The sequence below is a fragment of the Melospiza melodia genome, chromosome 5 (genome assembly GCF_035770615.1).
Source record: "Melospiza melodia melodia isolate bMelMel2 chromosome 5, bMelMel2.pri, whole genome shotgun sequence".
Classification (NCBI taxonomy): Eukaryota; Metazoa; Chordata; class Aves; order Passeriformes; family Passerellidae; genus Melospiza; species Melospiza melodia.
This window is the reverse complement of record NC_086198.1, coordinates 28,051,198-28,067,412: the sequence shown is the minus strand read 5'-3', so window position 1 is coordinate 28,067,412 and position 16,215 is coordinate 28,051,198. Positions and strand designations below refer to the sequence as shown.

Sequence of the window (16,215 nt, the reverse complement as noted above, 5' to 3'; positions counted from 1 at the left end):
TCTGCTTATCAGTACTAACTAATAATAAAAATCATGTATGTGAATAAGATATGAATCTCCTGCTCAGCCACACTCCAGCAGAGAAGCAGCTCATTAACCAACACAGGCAGACAAATACAGAAAACATATTTAAAAAAAAAAAGGGAAAATTTGCACATGCAAATTAATACACAATAGTAATGCCATCCACAAGATTGTCCTTTTGCCAACACTAACTCCACAGGACACAGGATCCACATGACAACGTCCCAAAGGCAAATTCCTTCCAGGCATACCCTCACCACATTGTCTTTGGGGAAATACTGTTTCATTAGTAGGTAGAGCATGCCTTCCCACCATATTACTGAGAAACTGCTGCCACACTCTTGACACCAAAGAAAGAAATAAAGAAAACAGGGACTAAAATTTACGCCTACATTCCTCTCAACACCTCCCTTCTTTAAGTCACCTACTTAAAGGCACTCTCCTACTACTGCTGAATACTGCTCCTTTCATCTCCTACAAGACAGGAGAGCAAAGAAAGATAAAAGCCTTGGTATCTAAGAAAACTCTAGGGATTTTGGGACAGGCACAGTAGGCATTATGACCAGGTAACCCTAAATAGCCAGAGCTCCAAAGTTTTCTACCTCACTTAGCTGCATTCAGGCAACTACTTCCAGGTAAGTACAACTGAGATCCCAACTACCACTCTGTTAAAGAAAATATTAGGAACTAAATGCCTAAAATGCTGAAGTCTTTCAAAATTTTCTTCCTTACTCTTATATATAGCATCAACATCAACTAGTAGGAACAAACCTAAATCCAAACCACAAATTGCTTCGCCCACAGCTGCAAGTCCATCATTAAATGCTTTTTCAGAAGCATTTCACCTTATTTTGACTATTCTAGATATTCACTTATTAAAGTTTAATTGGGGGCAGGGAAGGAGCACTGAGGAAGATAATGAATCACATTCATCTTCAGTCAGTTTTGGCAGGACAGTTTAAGAGTTCTGCTGGGTGTGTAAAATAACCACATTGAGCAATAACACTCAGCTCTAAGCAGTCTGCAACTGTGTCTGCACTGACTGACAAATCAATAGCAAGAGTCTACTCCCTGTTCCACAAAATTCATACCCTTTCTTGGCCATTGTGAAAGGTAAGTATGTATATGTGCCAAATCCAGACTCACAGAATCTACAGCAGTGTGGAGAACAAGTTTATTATGTGTAAAGCAACATTGTTACTTCAATATTTATTTTTATATGAGCCTAAACCAAAACAACTTATTTTCTCCTTTGTCAGCAGCTTAAACCACTGTCTTTCAGCCTGTGGCATTACAGGATAGACCAGCCCAGATGTATCTTCATGGAAACTAACACAAACGTGCTATCAGCACCTTCTCCCTGCAAGACAACACCAGACTTCACAAGAAAAAGCTCCAAATATGGGAAAGGAAACTTCTGTACTGGGCAGTGACTGGAACAGACTGCCCAGAGAAGCTGTGGAGTCTCCCTCACTGAACCATCTGGATGCAATCCTGTGCCATGTGCTCTGGGATGACCCTGCTTGGGCAGGAAGGTTGGACCGACTGTGGTCCTTTCCAACCTGATCCATTCTGTAAAATTCTGGGAAAGGCATCTTACTCCTTAGTGTCTCAGTATGACACCCAGCAATGCAAACTCAAATGCAGAGTCAGTCAAACAACATCAAGTCTGAAGTCGCAATGTTAAAGAAAACCAAATCTAAACTTACCTGACTTTGAGGAACTTCATGATCAGCTCCCCAAAAGAGTGCCATGCCAAGAGAATAGATATGGACCTGCCACAAGACACAAGATATCTGTCAACTCATGGAACAAGACTGGAATTCAAAGCAGACTTCTTAAAGGCGAGCGACTAACTTAACATCACTTTGCTTAGAAATACATTTCTAGTATTTAAGCTCAGCTGTCTTTCACATCCCGCTTCTCCTTTACATAAGGTTAAGAGGAGCAAATCCTACTGCTACAAAACATTCAGCATCCAACCAGTGCCCCCATCTTCTCTGCTCAGTTTTAAGCTTTCATCTCACACTGAAGCCAGAAACTCATGTAATCCATACAATCAGCCTTGTGTGGGGTAAACACTGCATGGTTGTGTCCAAGGATCCTTAAAACCTGTGTCTGAAGGCAAGGCAGACTCAGCATGACTCAAGCAGGGATCACAAAGATTGAGATCAAAGGAAAAAGAAGGAATGAACAAAAGAATATAAACACTGAAAGCAGTACCTTAACGTATAACTGATATTTGAAGGTAAAAATACATTAACCATTACACATATAATTAACAATTAACATATCTTCAACATAATACACCCATCAGTACAGGGAATAAACCCTTTAAATACTGCAGAATTAAGAGCACATCTACAGAGCCAGCATGTGCTTGACTGTCAAAATAAAACAGGTAAGTGTAGAAAGAAAGCAGTTTTAGTTTTTCTAAACTGTGTAAATAATATACACTGGTCATACACTGTAAATAATATACACTGGTTATACCATATTATTAGTATTATTTATGGTACTTAAAGCAACAAATATATTGAATAATTCTGAAGACAATGAGCAACAATTACAAGGACAGCAACAAATTAAAAGTTCACATAAGCTTCTTCAGCCTCTTTACCAACTAAAAGCAAAACATCTTACTTAAATTCTAGATATATAAATTGACAAAAATCTGAACAGATTAGGACAGTAGTCAGAAAAATGCATCAAGAGTTCTAAGTCAATACCACTGCCCTATCCAATCAGAAACATTCTTTTTCAAACACTGAGAAAATTGCTCCCTATCTGTTTTATTTTCCATTAGCCTTTCAACTGAAAAGCTACAAAGCATTTCTTACATATTAAGATATACCACAGCTACACAGAAAAAGGTGAATATGCTTTCATGGCAATAATGAATGCAAAAAAACCTTTTCAGAAAAAGCCAACAAAACACAAAAGACACAAAACCAATCCAGAAAAAGCCCCAACTAAGCAAAAACGGAAGTTCTCCAACTCTTTCAGTCCCCCAATAATGCAAGAACAGCAATTAAAAAGACTATTATAAAATTAGTTAATTCTAATTAGAGACACTTTCATAGTCCTAAGCCTGTCAGTATTCAAGAAAAATTAGGACAACAGTCAGATACATTTCTGGGTTACCCTCTTTGGAATCTGGAGTTGGATTTGATGATCCTTGAGGATCCATTTCAATTCAGGGTATTCCATCATTCTATGATTCTGAGCTTCAAAATACCCAAAGATATTTCCAAAAATGAGATGTGCAATCAGTCCTCTTAACTAAAACTTGCTACTCTACTAATCCATCTGAAAACAGCTTTCAAAATAAAAACATTTATTCAAAAATTCTAATTAATGTTTGTACTGTACTTAAAATACGTTCCCCAATAAATAGATCAACATGAAATTAATTTCCCAAATCAATCTCCATTCTAATTTTGAATGCTTTGGTTACTCTATTTCCAAAAAGCTTGCAGTTACTTCAGACATATTTTGGACTCAAACTGACTGTGCCTTGGAATAAAAGGGGTATTTTTTTACTGACTATAATTTATTTTTAGTATTTCTCCTTGAATACACTATTAATTTGTAATAGCAAGTACAATCATAACTGAAAAGGCAAAGGTAAGCCTGTCACTTTCTGACACAAAGCCTTAAAAAACAAGGTGTTTTTCTGCCTTCAGCAGCTTTTAGTAGAACAATCTAAAAGGAAAACACCAACAATTTCCAAAATTAATTCAGTGAATTACAGCCGGTTGTGACAGAAGAAAAAAAAAGTTTAACATGTCAAAATTTACCACAGTCAGCAAAGCAAGATCTGATGCTGTGATCTAAGAAGCACAAAGTCAACATATTCCTTACAAAGAACCAGTGTACACCTGATAGAGAGTAACAGGAATGCAAAGGGAAGCAGTGAAGAAAAGAGGGGTGCACATATAAGCTATTTATCACCCTCACCAACCTCAACTAATAAAGCCATAAAATGACACCAGTTCTTGTACAAAGCTATGTTTCAGGGAGCTTCCTTCTTCCACATCAGCAGCTAAGTGGATCACCTTCCATCCAGCCAGCAGGGTTATGCTGACAGCAGGGCAGAAATTCACACAGCCCAAATGAGCAGGGATTAATCAGCCCTGCACATGCACAGAGTGCCAGCTTTTGCTCATGGCCTATTGACACACTCTGCGCTGGCATTTACAGGCCACAGAGGTCCCTCTGAGTCCTTCCCTCCTAAAGATTAAGAAACATCACAGCATGGCTTTTCATAGTAACAGTCCTCCATTTATTTCAAAAAGAGAAAAAGTAGCATATTGAATACTGGCAGAGAACAAAGAATGCAATCAGCTCTGACCAAGGTCACAAGCTTGTCACTTCAGAACTATTTTTTCTGCCATTTTTAAAGGTCAGTTTTGTACATTAATGTACACTTTGTACATGCAGAGTTGGCACTAGAGGTAACATCACTGTCTTCAAAAGTGTCGTCCGTCTTAAAAGCAAATAACCATCCAACAGTATGACTACAGGATTTGGCAGCTGCATCCTACATAACTGAACCTGAGTCTTCATTGATGTCAGTGTTATTTTTACTTCTCTATCAGAACTTTCAGCCTAGGTTTCTAATTGTTTATAGTTTTGCCACAGACAAAACTGTAAACATATTTTATTTACCATTAATTTTGACAATATGCAGGGCAAGAAGGATGCCTAACAGGCTTGGGAGTACTGTGGATATTCAGTAGGTGTTCAGTGATATAGCCCTGAAGAAAATGGACTACATATAAAAAGCTGCTGAAACAAAATATTCAACACAGAAACACGTTTTAATAGTCCTTGTGCACACAACAGCAACTCATGCCAATACCACTTTCCTCTGAAGTAAGAGCTGTTTCTTCCTGGAGGAACACTGCCAAGTGTCATAATTGTTCCCAGATTACAGCACTGTCTGTGGCGAGCTCCCCTCTAAGGATTATTGACCCAGGGAAGCCAAGGAGATAGAAATAGCTCAGCTTCCTTTTCACTCCCACCACTAAATATCTTTGGCTAAGCCAAGAGAATGGTTTCCTGAGGAAAGTGTTACCATTCAGAACAAATTCTTGTCAAGAAAGCTGAGAGGGTAATAATTTTGACTGTACCTGTCAGTGACCTGGAGGAGACCCCATACACAAACCTTACCTGTCTGAATATTTACTCTTGTGAAAGAGTTTAATGGGAAAAATGGAAATTCTGTGCAGCCATTGCCCAAGTATGTATGTGGCCAGGGCTTGTACAGACTCTTCCTCACAACTGCATACAACTATAATCACTATTCCACTTTAACCAGAAAAAACAAAGTAGGAGGATACCTCTCCCACCTCACAAAAGAAATTACATGAATCACAAACCATGGGGAGACAAAAAGGGCAGTTTAAAGCTATTTTGTGAAGGGATCAACAACAAAACACCAGAGCTGTCTGCCAAGGAAGAGGCACTGTACCTTCTCAAGGTCTGACAGGGATGACAGCGAGTGGTTCTGCAGCAGCTCCGGTGCTGTGAACGCTCGCAGGTCTTGTTGGGACACATTCTCATCAGTAAATGACACACTGCCAGATGGAAGCAACAGGAGAGACCATGGAGAAATGATGAATCCCAGAGCAGCAGGATCAGCTGTAATTGAAAAGGGAAAGAAAAACAAAAACCACCCTGAAAATGAAGCAATGTTGTTTGATGCCCTTGCTGGATGTTAGTTTATTATCAGCCTACATACTATTAGTGGAATAGATTCATGCTTCCTTTTCCACCTGTGGTGTTTCATAACCACAACAACCACCTCAATTTTAATCACACTGGGGAGTAACACCTATCTTTTATGACTATTCTTCACTATTACTCATAACAGCAAGCTTAGGAAGAGCCTGCTAAAATACTCACAATCCCCTGTCCTGATGTTATTTCATTTATGTTACAGCTGACACATAAAATGTTCCCTTTCTGCAGTGCACATGTCATTAAGGCTAATTCCTACAACAGGAATTCCATCCCAAACTCCATTCCTACAATGGGGTTTGCTCCTATTCTAACATAGAACTACTGCAGCAGCAATTGCCTGGAAGAGAGTAGACAAAGTTAGTGGGGAAGGAAAATACTCATTAGAGTGGCTAACAGAAGGGGACAAAACAAAAGAGTTTTGGGGCACAGAAGTCCTTTTTAGCCTAAAGTGAAAAAATATTACAAATACCTGAACATTTCAAAGCAAGCACTGAAATTGCAGAACCAAAAGTAACCAAGATATGCAATTTGCCAGCTAGGTTTTTGATGTCTGATGATACTGCAGTCAAACTAACTAAAAAAACAAAACAAAACAAAACAAAAAAAAAAAAAAAAAAAACAAAACCCCAAAAAACCTAAACAAAACAGAAAAAAGACCATTTCCTTAAGTCAAAATATTTTACTTGAATCAACCCAGTTTCACTGAAGGAGGTGTGAGATTTCACTAAGTAAAACTAAAAGTTAACTTTTATTTTTTCATAGCCTTCTGCTACACAATGTATCAAAGACCTGAGGAAACACACCTTTGAACAATATATCCTTTTCCCTTGATACAGTAAGCAAAACCAGCAGGAAAATAATTTCCTCCATTAACACCACCACTAACATTTTCCATTCTCCAGCTCAGGATATTCCTACAGTGCTGGTTCCTAGACAGATGAACTATCTTGTAATCTAGATTATTTCTAATCTCCTAGGAAATGTATTAAATTACTGCTTGCAGGTATCAGGTGTAAAAGGATCTCCCAAGTAAGTCCTTCCATTTTCTAACCCCACTTCCTCTGAAACTAACAGAGTAAGTGCTGGTCGCTGCTGTGGCAGCAAGTTCAGATGTCAAAAAAAACAAAGATGGACAGGCCATTCTATAATATGTAACAAGAAAATAACACACTATAGAGCAAAGCTTCCAGAAATATTTTCAGGAAGACTATCTTAGTTGGCCTAAGACTTTCAAAAATTGTCCTGTGGGTAACTACTGGATTCTGCACCCCTTCTGTGTGCATCCACCACTGACATAAAAACCCTAAACAACCAACATCTTATAATATTTTAAGATTTCACCTTTTGAGTCCCAACTCAGGAGCCTTAAGAAATGTAGAGGCTTTAATCTTAATTTAACATTTTATATAACAAGCACTTGAAATACATAAAAACTCTTCATATTCTGAAACATACTAAGACAAAAAATTGATTTAGCTTTGAGAATTAACCCCCCTAAATTACTCTCAAGTCTTCACAATACTAATTTCAACAAACTTTAGAGTATTTGTCCCCTATAGACATAGAGTCTGACTGTAAAATTAATGTGATAAATAGGAACTTTTAAAAAGGACTGATTTCACCAGGCTCATTTTACTGACACTTTCTCAACTTCCTCCTGCAGTAGCTTATAACTATTGTAGCAGACCACAGTGCCTACATCCCAACTCCAGGGAATCTCATCTACTGTTATGAAGGATGAGGATAAAACAATTCTCCAGCTTCTTCCTTAAGGCATGCATCATAAACCAAAATAACTATCTCAAGCTACAACCAGGTAGCTATACCTAAGGAAATACATTTTAGTAACACTACTCTAATGTTTTTGCACCATGGATAAAAAAGTAGCGAAGATGCAATGCATCAAACAGCCAGCAACTATAGGAAAACAAAAGAACCTATTTTCCAGTGATAATATTAATGTCATCTTCTGTTTAGGCTTTCAGAATCATTTACAGGAGCAGTAAGGGTAACATACTCCTAAAAGTACCAAGGAAAATGACCAAAAAAAAAAAAAAAACCCAAGGATTTCAACCCCCTTTTTTAAAGGCACTGGATTTCAGGATATGGCTCCTGGTCAATTTTCTATCCATTGGGCTTTCAACTGTGCTAGAGCTGCCAGCCTTATGAGTTAACTCCAGAACTATGCAAGTGGGTAACAAAACACTTGTGAGAGCACAGCATTTCAAGCAGTGCCAAGATAGAGATAAATAGCGTGGTCTTACTTAAAGAGAGAGAGTGAACTGGCTTTAAACACAATAAAAACAGAAATAATCTTCAGCTACAGAGCATCTGCCAAACAAATGAGAGAGCAAAAGAATCCTTTATGTGCTTTAACAGCATACAAATAGCCTCAAAAAGACCCACCACATTCCAAGAAACATGAAGACAAATATTTGAAATGGATCTATTTTACATTATTGATGCCAGGTAATTTTGAATTCGCAAGCTACAGTCAAGTCAGTCCTTCAGGATCTTTTTCCCTCACTTCTCTCTTAGGCTACAGCCATTAGCACAGAACACACACAAATCTCTGAAAAGCACAGAACAACCCAAAAATATACACAAGGCTTTCAACACACATCTTTGTTTCCCTCCGTAGCCCTCACTGAGACAAGTAATCTGAATATTTGTACGCTCAGGCCAGGCTGGAGGCAGCCAGAGCAGTGACTGCCCTGCAGCCTGGCCAGGAATGCTGCAGGATGATGCCAGCACCCAGGACCACTTGTGCTGGAAATGCTCTCGTCCTTGGGCTGGTGCAGCGTGTCCCTGCACGCCTGCTGCGCAGGGCAGGCAGCGCTGCAGCGTCTCTGCTCCCTCTGGCACACAGGGATAGGAGAGCTCTGATGGGACACGGAGCCCCTTGGAAAACTGAAATGCACTCTTTCCTGAGGGTACTGGAGAAAGAAACAGGGTGAACCATTCATTTCTGAGATCGGTTTCTGCTCCTGAGCTGCCCCACAGTCAAACACCACACTGCACTTCACTGTGGTGCTGACCACATCAGCAGAGCTCTGCCAAGAGTGCAGAGTCACTGAGCCTCTGTGCTGGGAGTAGGGTGGGTGGAGGTGGAGGAGCAGATGAGGAATAGAAACTAAACATTTTTTAAAATCCCAATAAAATTACAAAAGCCCAATCTCTCTCCTTCTCAGCAACTGAAAGAACAAATGTCAGCAGATGATGAAAAAAGGAAAATCATTCTCCAAAAGCTACTGGGAAAGGGGAAAAGCAATCATTTATCACAAGGACGAGCTGGGAAACGAGGATTTGGGTTTTTACCCCTTCCTATTGCATTTTTCTTCTTGTCAACCAAACCAATCCATTTCCTGCTCCATCCCAACTAGGTCCGTGATTACTCTGGACTCACCACTAGTCCCCATCAACACATTTCACACTTTGCCTGCCTTCTTTTCATTACGCTTACTCAAGCAAAGCAGCTCCAGGAGTTTGACTGTCAACGAGATTTACAGGTCCCTGAAAACCATAATCTTGCTTCTTCACATCCACTTTCAGATGATATAACTTTTCTTTACATAAATAATTTCCCATAAGCAAATTTGCAAGACATTCAACTTGCAAAGACTTTCCTTCTTTGCTCAACCTGTCTTTTTAATATCAGACTCACTTTCCCCCTTCTCTTCCCCTTCCTTTAGATACATGTCTCCAAGTTTAAGGTCCAATTATTTTCAGAATCCTCAACACACACTTTAGAACAGGAGTGGCCTAAGTGACATACGAATGCTTTTCCAGTTTCCAGTTTAGATAAATCTTTTCCAGTTAAACCCAGCAAATTAGAGGGACGCCTGTTTTATAATTCTCAGCAGCAGCGAGCACAGCATTCTCCTTATGCTTATACACTCACATTTGAGATTACTTCAAAGACTTGTTTCTTTGACCTCATGGAGTTCTGAGTGCAAGATAGAGCACGTCTGAGACAGCTGATACACCCTTTCAACAACAAAATAGTTATTGCAGATAATTAAACAGATGTAAGAGAAGGGCAGGTCTGGTATCGGCCTTTTCAAATCTCCAGATTAATCTCAACATTGCCAGTGCAACTGATGTCAGGTCTGCAACTGAGTCCCAGATTGCCTTTCTCCTTCATTTAACAGCTTATAAGCTGCTGACAAGACAGCTACCAGAGCTGATCTTCTAAACTGCTGATTACCAACTGGGCACTTTAATCTAAGCTTTCATTTTTTATAATGCTAGAAATAAACGTGTGAAGTATCTTTAAGAAGCTTAACATCTGTTAGAACTGAAAATGCAAAGAGGGATAAAAACATGCACATTTCTGTGTCTGTTGCAGAATAAGGTGTGATGTTGATATGCAGTTAACCATGAAGACAATGGATCTTCATCCTGTGCTCCTCTTATTCAGTGCTTTGATGGATAAGAAGATAGACTCACAAAAAGACATGCACAACTTCTATATATTGAGAAGTCCTCAAATCTGTAACAAAAGCTTGTTCTAGACTTTTTTTTTAATTTCCAGAAACTAGTTAAAGTAAGAAATTAATTGAAAAACAGGTTCTCAGTTGACTGAGGGATAGCTAGATTCCCAACTTGAGACAAACTACCAAAACTCTACCAGGATCACATACATAAATGATTACTTGGGCTGGTAACTCCTTTAAGTGTCTCTGGTTCCTGGGCTGGTGTGAGGAGGCTGCCAACAGATGGCAATTTAAAAGTTGGCTATTCCCTCATTTCAAAACAGCTGGTGCACACACCATTGAACCTTATGCCTAATTTAATTTTTTTTTAATAAAAAATTTAAAGAAGACTCAGCAAAGCTTATCTTTTGTTACAGAACAGCGTGTTCAGGGACTCCAGGACGCTGTACAGGGAGGAAGAGCACTTTTGAGAGCTGGTCAAAGCTGAACATGCTGTCATCTTGCAGAAGCTAGAAGCTTGCCCTAGCTCCCTCTGCCCAGGAGTGATCAGTCAGTTCTGAAGAATTCTGGAAACTCTCTGCCATAAAATAGCTCTTCCACACCAAATGCATGGAAGAAATGGGCCTGAAATTTGACCAAGGAAAACAAGATTTCTTTAGAATCCTCTGTTTGGTACAAAGAGCAAAACTGAGTCAGACAAGCCTAGAGGAGCCACCACATTTTCTATTCCGGCATGTCAACGCCACCTTCATAACCCAGCATGGAAACTGATATTCAAGATGACAAAAAAAGTTTCTAGATTGCTTCCTGAGAAAAGACAACCTTCATTAAAGACTGTCTGGTTATCCAGCTCTTGCTGGGAGGAATTAGATTACCTTTATCAACCTTAGCTACACAGAAAAGCTCTTTCATTTGAGTGTCTCCTGAAGTGCATTTTACCAAAGGGTATATCCCAGGCTAATTAATAGCATGCAACTGAAAATGGTTTGCTGAACTAGCAGAAAAACAACTCAATAAAACACCTTCATCTCCAAAAAAGAGACAGATTCTTCTGGCACTGATTTTTATCTGAATTTGTGTTTTGGTCTTCATGGATAGGAAGTAAGATCAGAAGCTTCTGCCACCTTAGCCAGTCTTGGCTGGCAAACATTCCCCTGCCTTAAAAACACATATCAGAAGTCCTGGGGCAGATTTCTGGTTTGTGCTCTCATCTTTCAGTACTTGTTCTTCTGAAGGAGGGCTGACTGTGTTCTCACTGTCAATGCTGGCATGCAGTCTTCATGGAGATTATGGTAACTTTTCTGCAATACTCTCAGGACAAGAAGGGGTGAGCTCTCATTTCCAGTGGAGACGCCCTTCTAGAAAAACATTTAGACCTAGGATAAAGTTTTAAGTGGAAAATTAGTAGTGAAACCACTACTATGTGCTCATACAACTGTGATCTTGCAGGTGGATTAGAAGATGGAGTTCCACGTGTCAATTCCTGTAAAGTTTACAAGAGCAAACCTCTAATCATTCAAGATCCCTCTTAAGTCAAGGTCTTAACAATCTGCCCTTTTAAAAGAAATAATTCTCCTGTCTCTAAGAGACAACAAAGAGTGAAAGAGAGGAAAGCAGATGCCAGCTTTCCTTTTCTTGCAGTATGAGAATCAGCAGGACAGGTCAGTTGCTCAAACTGCAACAACAAACTCAGCACTCCTAATCAGGAAAGCTTTTTACTACACATAGGCTGTGAGAACACTGGTAAAGGGAAAAAGGTAAATTTGAATGGGATGTCAAAATTACCTATAATTCACCTGGCAAAAAATATGTTGGAGAAGTTGATAAAATTCCTATTTGTAAAGCTAAGTGAAGTGTGACTAGAGGTCAGGCACCATATGGCAGCTTCTGCCCACATCTGCCTTCTCTGGAGCCTGTGAAGCATCTAACAGGGACCACTCTCAGAGGCTGTGCAATGCATAAGACAGAGGCAGTGTCTGATTCAATAGATTGTCTAAACCAAATCTTAAAAAAACAGCCCAAAACAACTTCTATGTTGAATCTTGATAAAATTCTAAATCAAATACTTGCAAAAAATACAAAATATTTTGTCCCAAATAATAAAGATTTTCCCCTTGAATATTAATGTGGCAAAACAATGACTATTTCCAAATTGTGAGCCTTTGATTTACCATTAATAAAACTGAATAAGCTTACATATGCATGCTTAGCTATAAGGGGATGATCCCCCCCCATAAAGGTGCTGAAATACTAGGATGCATCATGGCAACATATACTTTATCTGAGAACAAGTTAAAGATGTTACTGAAGTTCAATCTGTGGGTTAAGCATTTATTGCTATTAAAAAAGAAAGGGAGGGATGGGCCTTAAGGACTTGCAGATTATAAAGAAAAGAAAGGAAAACATAAGGAAGGGGAAAAGTTCCTTATTCAGACCTAGTGCTAAAATGTGTATTATTAGCAGTGTTGCAGATGCTGAGCTTGGCGCCTACTGAGGTGGGAGAGGGGAGGGAGAAGAAATACTTCTACTCCTTTGAAGACAAGACTGCACCACATTCCTTCAGTAGATAGGTAGGTGCTGCCACTTGCATTTTGGGGAATCATACCTAGCCCACTGGTGAAGTTTTCTGTTTTTCACCTTTGAGAGCAAATCTCTTCAGAACACACTGGTCATGACTGCACAGTTCTGTACCCATTTCCATGTCCACTTCAGTACCAAAGTGATCCAGTGGTCTCAGACTTATTTATCACTTTTTTTTCCTATGTTTCCATCTCACTCCAATGGGTCTAAAATAACTGAAGTTACCACCACAAGAACTAGGATGTGTCACAAGTTCTGGCAGAACATGAAGTGAAGGCTGAAAACAACCTTTGGGCTGTGGTGCAGAGAGGCACTGACCCAGAGGTAACTTAGGAGCAAGGTATTGTTTGGATTTAGAGCCTAGAAGGACAAGGCAGTTTACTTATAAAGCACATTAATATAACCAAGATGTTTCCAGTTAGACTGTATTTATCAGTCTTAAACAATGCTTACCTTTTCTGAATAGTTCTTGAAGGCTCTCTGCACTTTGATTTAAAATAGCCCATATTTCCTCTTCTTGCAGTGGTCCCCCCCGAACCTCCAGAGCCTCTGCTAGTGACACATGCATGTTACCTGGGAAATAAACAGACTGATGTGAGACTAAATAACATCTTTTCTTCTCCATGCATACAGCATTCGAGTAGTAATAATCCATGTTCAACCCTCAGTCACAAAAATTCTCCAGCATTAGCAGAACCCATCAAATATCAATAATACAAAATGTTCCCTATGGCAATGAAGAATTTTGAGTACTCACTCCAGAAAAATTCAGGTTAAGAAAATAATGATCCATATTAATATCAGAGGCTCTACATCCATAAATTTAACAAGCTAGCATTAATCCACATACCATAGGCAAGAGCTTGCTGTTTATAAATATGACATATCAATCAGTAGTTGCAGGTTTATTAAAATAAATCAGCTATTAACAAGATTTTGACAGGTTTAAGTCATGAAGCTGTTGCTAGAAAATGAGGAAGAGCTTCCTTTTCTAACAACAGCTTCATGACTTAAACCTGTCAAGATCTTGTTAATAGCTGATTGATAGCATCTCATAACCATATTATGAGACCACTGCCAGCAAATATGCACACAAGCAAAATAGCTATGGAACTGATAGGTAGCTATGGAACAGCTTCTCCTTGCAGTTAAAATCCAAATTAAAACTGTTAACAGCACTCTACATGTTACATCCCCAGAAAACAAATAAAGATTTCTTTCCCCAGATAAACAAGGTTATGCTTCATTATTTTTTGAAAGAACTAATCCATTTTCACCACACAACAACATAATATTCTGTTGTCCAAAACCATCTGAAAACTGAAGATTGCATCCCTAAATATTCTGGCAAAGGAAAGCTTCATCCATTCGATAAGCTCAGGAGCAAATACACCATGTGTCTGCTTAATTATTCCAGCTTTCTATGGAATGTTGTCAGATTGAGCACTCATGCCAATTTATATTTCTTATTAGGATGCACTGGCTTCTCTGTGTGCTTCTCTCCAAAGCCCAGAGAATAAAATCTTGAGGCAGTGAGCTGCAGTAAGAGCCTAAGGTGTACTGTCACTCATCACTGGTAAGTTTGTCATATGTCTCAAATGCTCCAAAGTTGTTGCTGGAAATGGAAAATAGAGTTCCACAAGCAATGCTTATGGTCTGGAGACCAGTAGCTGATACCAACAGTTTCAGATGACCCAATGGTACCGCTGGAAACTCCTGCCCCTTCCTGTAAATCACCTACCCAGAGTCTCCCCACCACACCATACAATCCTGGCTCAGGTGTAGGATCCTAACCTAACAAATTTAAAGAGGAACAGGCTTACAGGCTATATTTAATTCCCCAACTGTCTAGGCAGCTTTATGCCTTCCATGTGTTTTTAACTACAGATAACCAACTTAAACATATATAATGGCAACATAAAAGGCTGCATATCCTGCAGTTTCTAACTGAAAACATGGGATTTGACAATACTTGCTAAAATACTAGCCTTTTCACCTAGAATTCCAAACAATACTTGCTAAAATACTAGCCTTTTCACCTAGAATTCCAACCCACTACTGAAAAATTACATATTGCTAGCTGCTTTTCAGCATAGCTTATTTTTCCTTATTTCACAATTTGCCAGTTTGTAGCATTCAATTACTGTGTATATTTACTAAGCCAGATATATTTTCAAGAACTAATATTCAAAACTTGTCATCAAAAGACAGTGGAAGGGAAAGCAGACTCAGATCACATTTAAAAGAAAGATGAAATCTGAAGTCCCAAAGAGAAAAATAAATAAACCATGAAAAATGGCAAGGTAGGGGCCAACTGCAATAAATGGATGGAAAACCAGAAAAAAATGTGCTTCCAGTCAGCATGAGAGTCATGTACACCAGGCACAGAGTGAGTGTCTGGTCTCACTGTTTCAGAAAATTCTGTGATTTCATGCCCTGTCTCAAATTTCAGTAGGTACATCTAAAATCAATCTATCTGGATTATTCAGATTAAAAGACCTCATCTTCTCCTAGGAACTCAAAATACATGAACTCCAAACGAAAACTTTCTGTGACAAATATTCAAAAGGAGAATGCCAAGCATAAGAACAACAATCCCCTCTTCCCCACCCCAAATCCTTCTCTGTCACTCCCCTTCCCCCCATTCTGCAAAACACTGCATCCTTTCAGCTGTGATTAAATAGTGTGGATTGTTCTGTAGCAGATATAAACCAATTCCCTATTTAACTACAAAACAGAGACCATGAGCATGTCTGCTCAAACTCCCAAACACATTACATCAACAGTAAAAGAATCCTACAGCAAACAATTCCTTGATCACAGTAGGAAGCAGCATGAATACACACACCCAGCCATCCAGGCCTCTGCTGCAGCAGGGCAAGCAACAAGATCTGCTTGCATTTTACACACAGGAGCTTGACAAATGAAAATCAAACACAACACAACAAAACCAAACTATTTCAAACTGATTTTGAAAGCCCAAGTAAAATCTGTCACAAAACCAGTCATTACAAGCATAGCCACACGCAAAATGCCAAAAAGCTGGGATGTGAGTGGGATTCTCATTGAAGCAGATCTGTTTCACTAACATTTTGGTAACTTCCTCCATGACTTTTCTTCCTCAAAGTTATCTTTAAGCTGCAGTGCTTGTCTGTCTCAGCAACGGGCAGAGCAACACGCTGGTTATGAGGATTAAAGAACATCCCACAAAATGGTTCCCTAGCACCAAGGAACTGGCTGAGGGGAGCTGGGGTGAGGCTGCTGGTAGAAAAATGCAAGGCCAGGTTTCTCCACCTGTCCAGCCCACCTGGCATCAGCCAGGCACCCATTTGGAGCTGACAGTGGAAGTGCCTGGCTCAATACATATTTCTCCCCCAGCAGTTTGTCTGTCTCAGATGTTTTTCACAAGAAGATATTTGTAGGAATA

At 39.3% G+C, this 16,215-nt stretch overlaps 1 protein-coding gene across 3 annotated transcripts in view; it reads right to left on the bottom strand.

Moving 5' to 3' along the window:
• Positions 1-16,215, bottom strand: part of PTPN13 (protein tyrosine phosphatase non-receptor type 13) — a 111,542-nt gene that overhangs the window by 73,264 nt on the left and 22,063 nt on the right. For all 3 annotated transcript variants that reach the window (XM_063156703.1, XM_063156704.1, XM_063156705.1), the window contains exons 2-4: positions 13,242-13,361; positions 5,501-5,670; positions 1,734-1,799 (exon numbers count right to left, since the gene is read on the bottom strand). In XM_063156703.1, coding sequence (XP_063012773.1) covers positions 1,734-1,799; positions 5,501-5,670; positions 13,242-13,356 — 351 coding nt within the window. In that variant the 5' untranslated portion in view covers positions 13,357-13,361. The remainder of the gene's footprint in view (positions 1-1,733; positions 1,800-5,500; positions 5,671-13,241; positions 13,362-16,215) is intronic.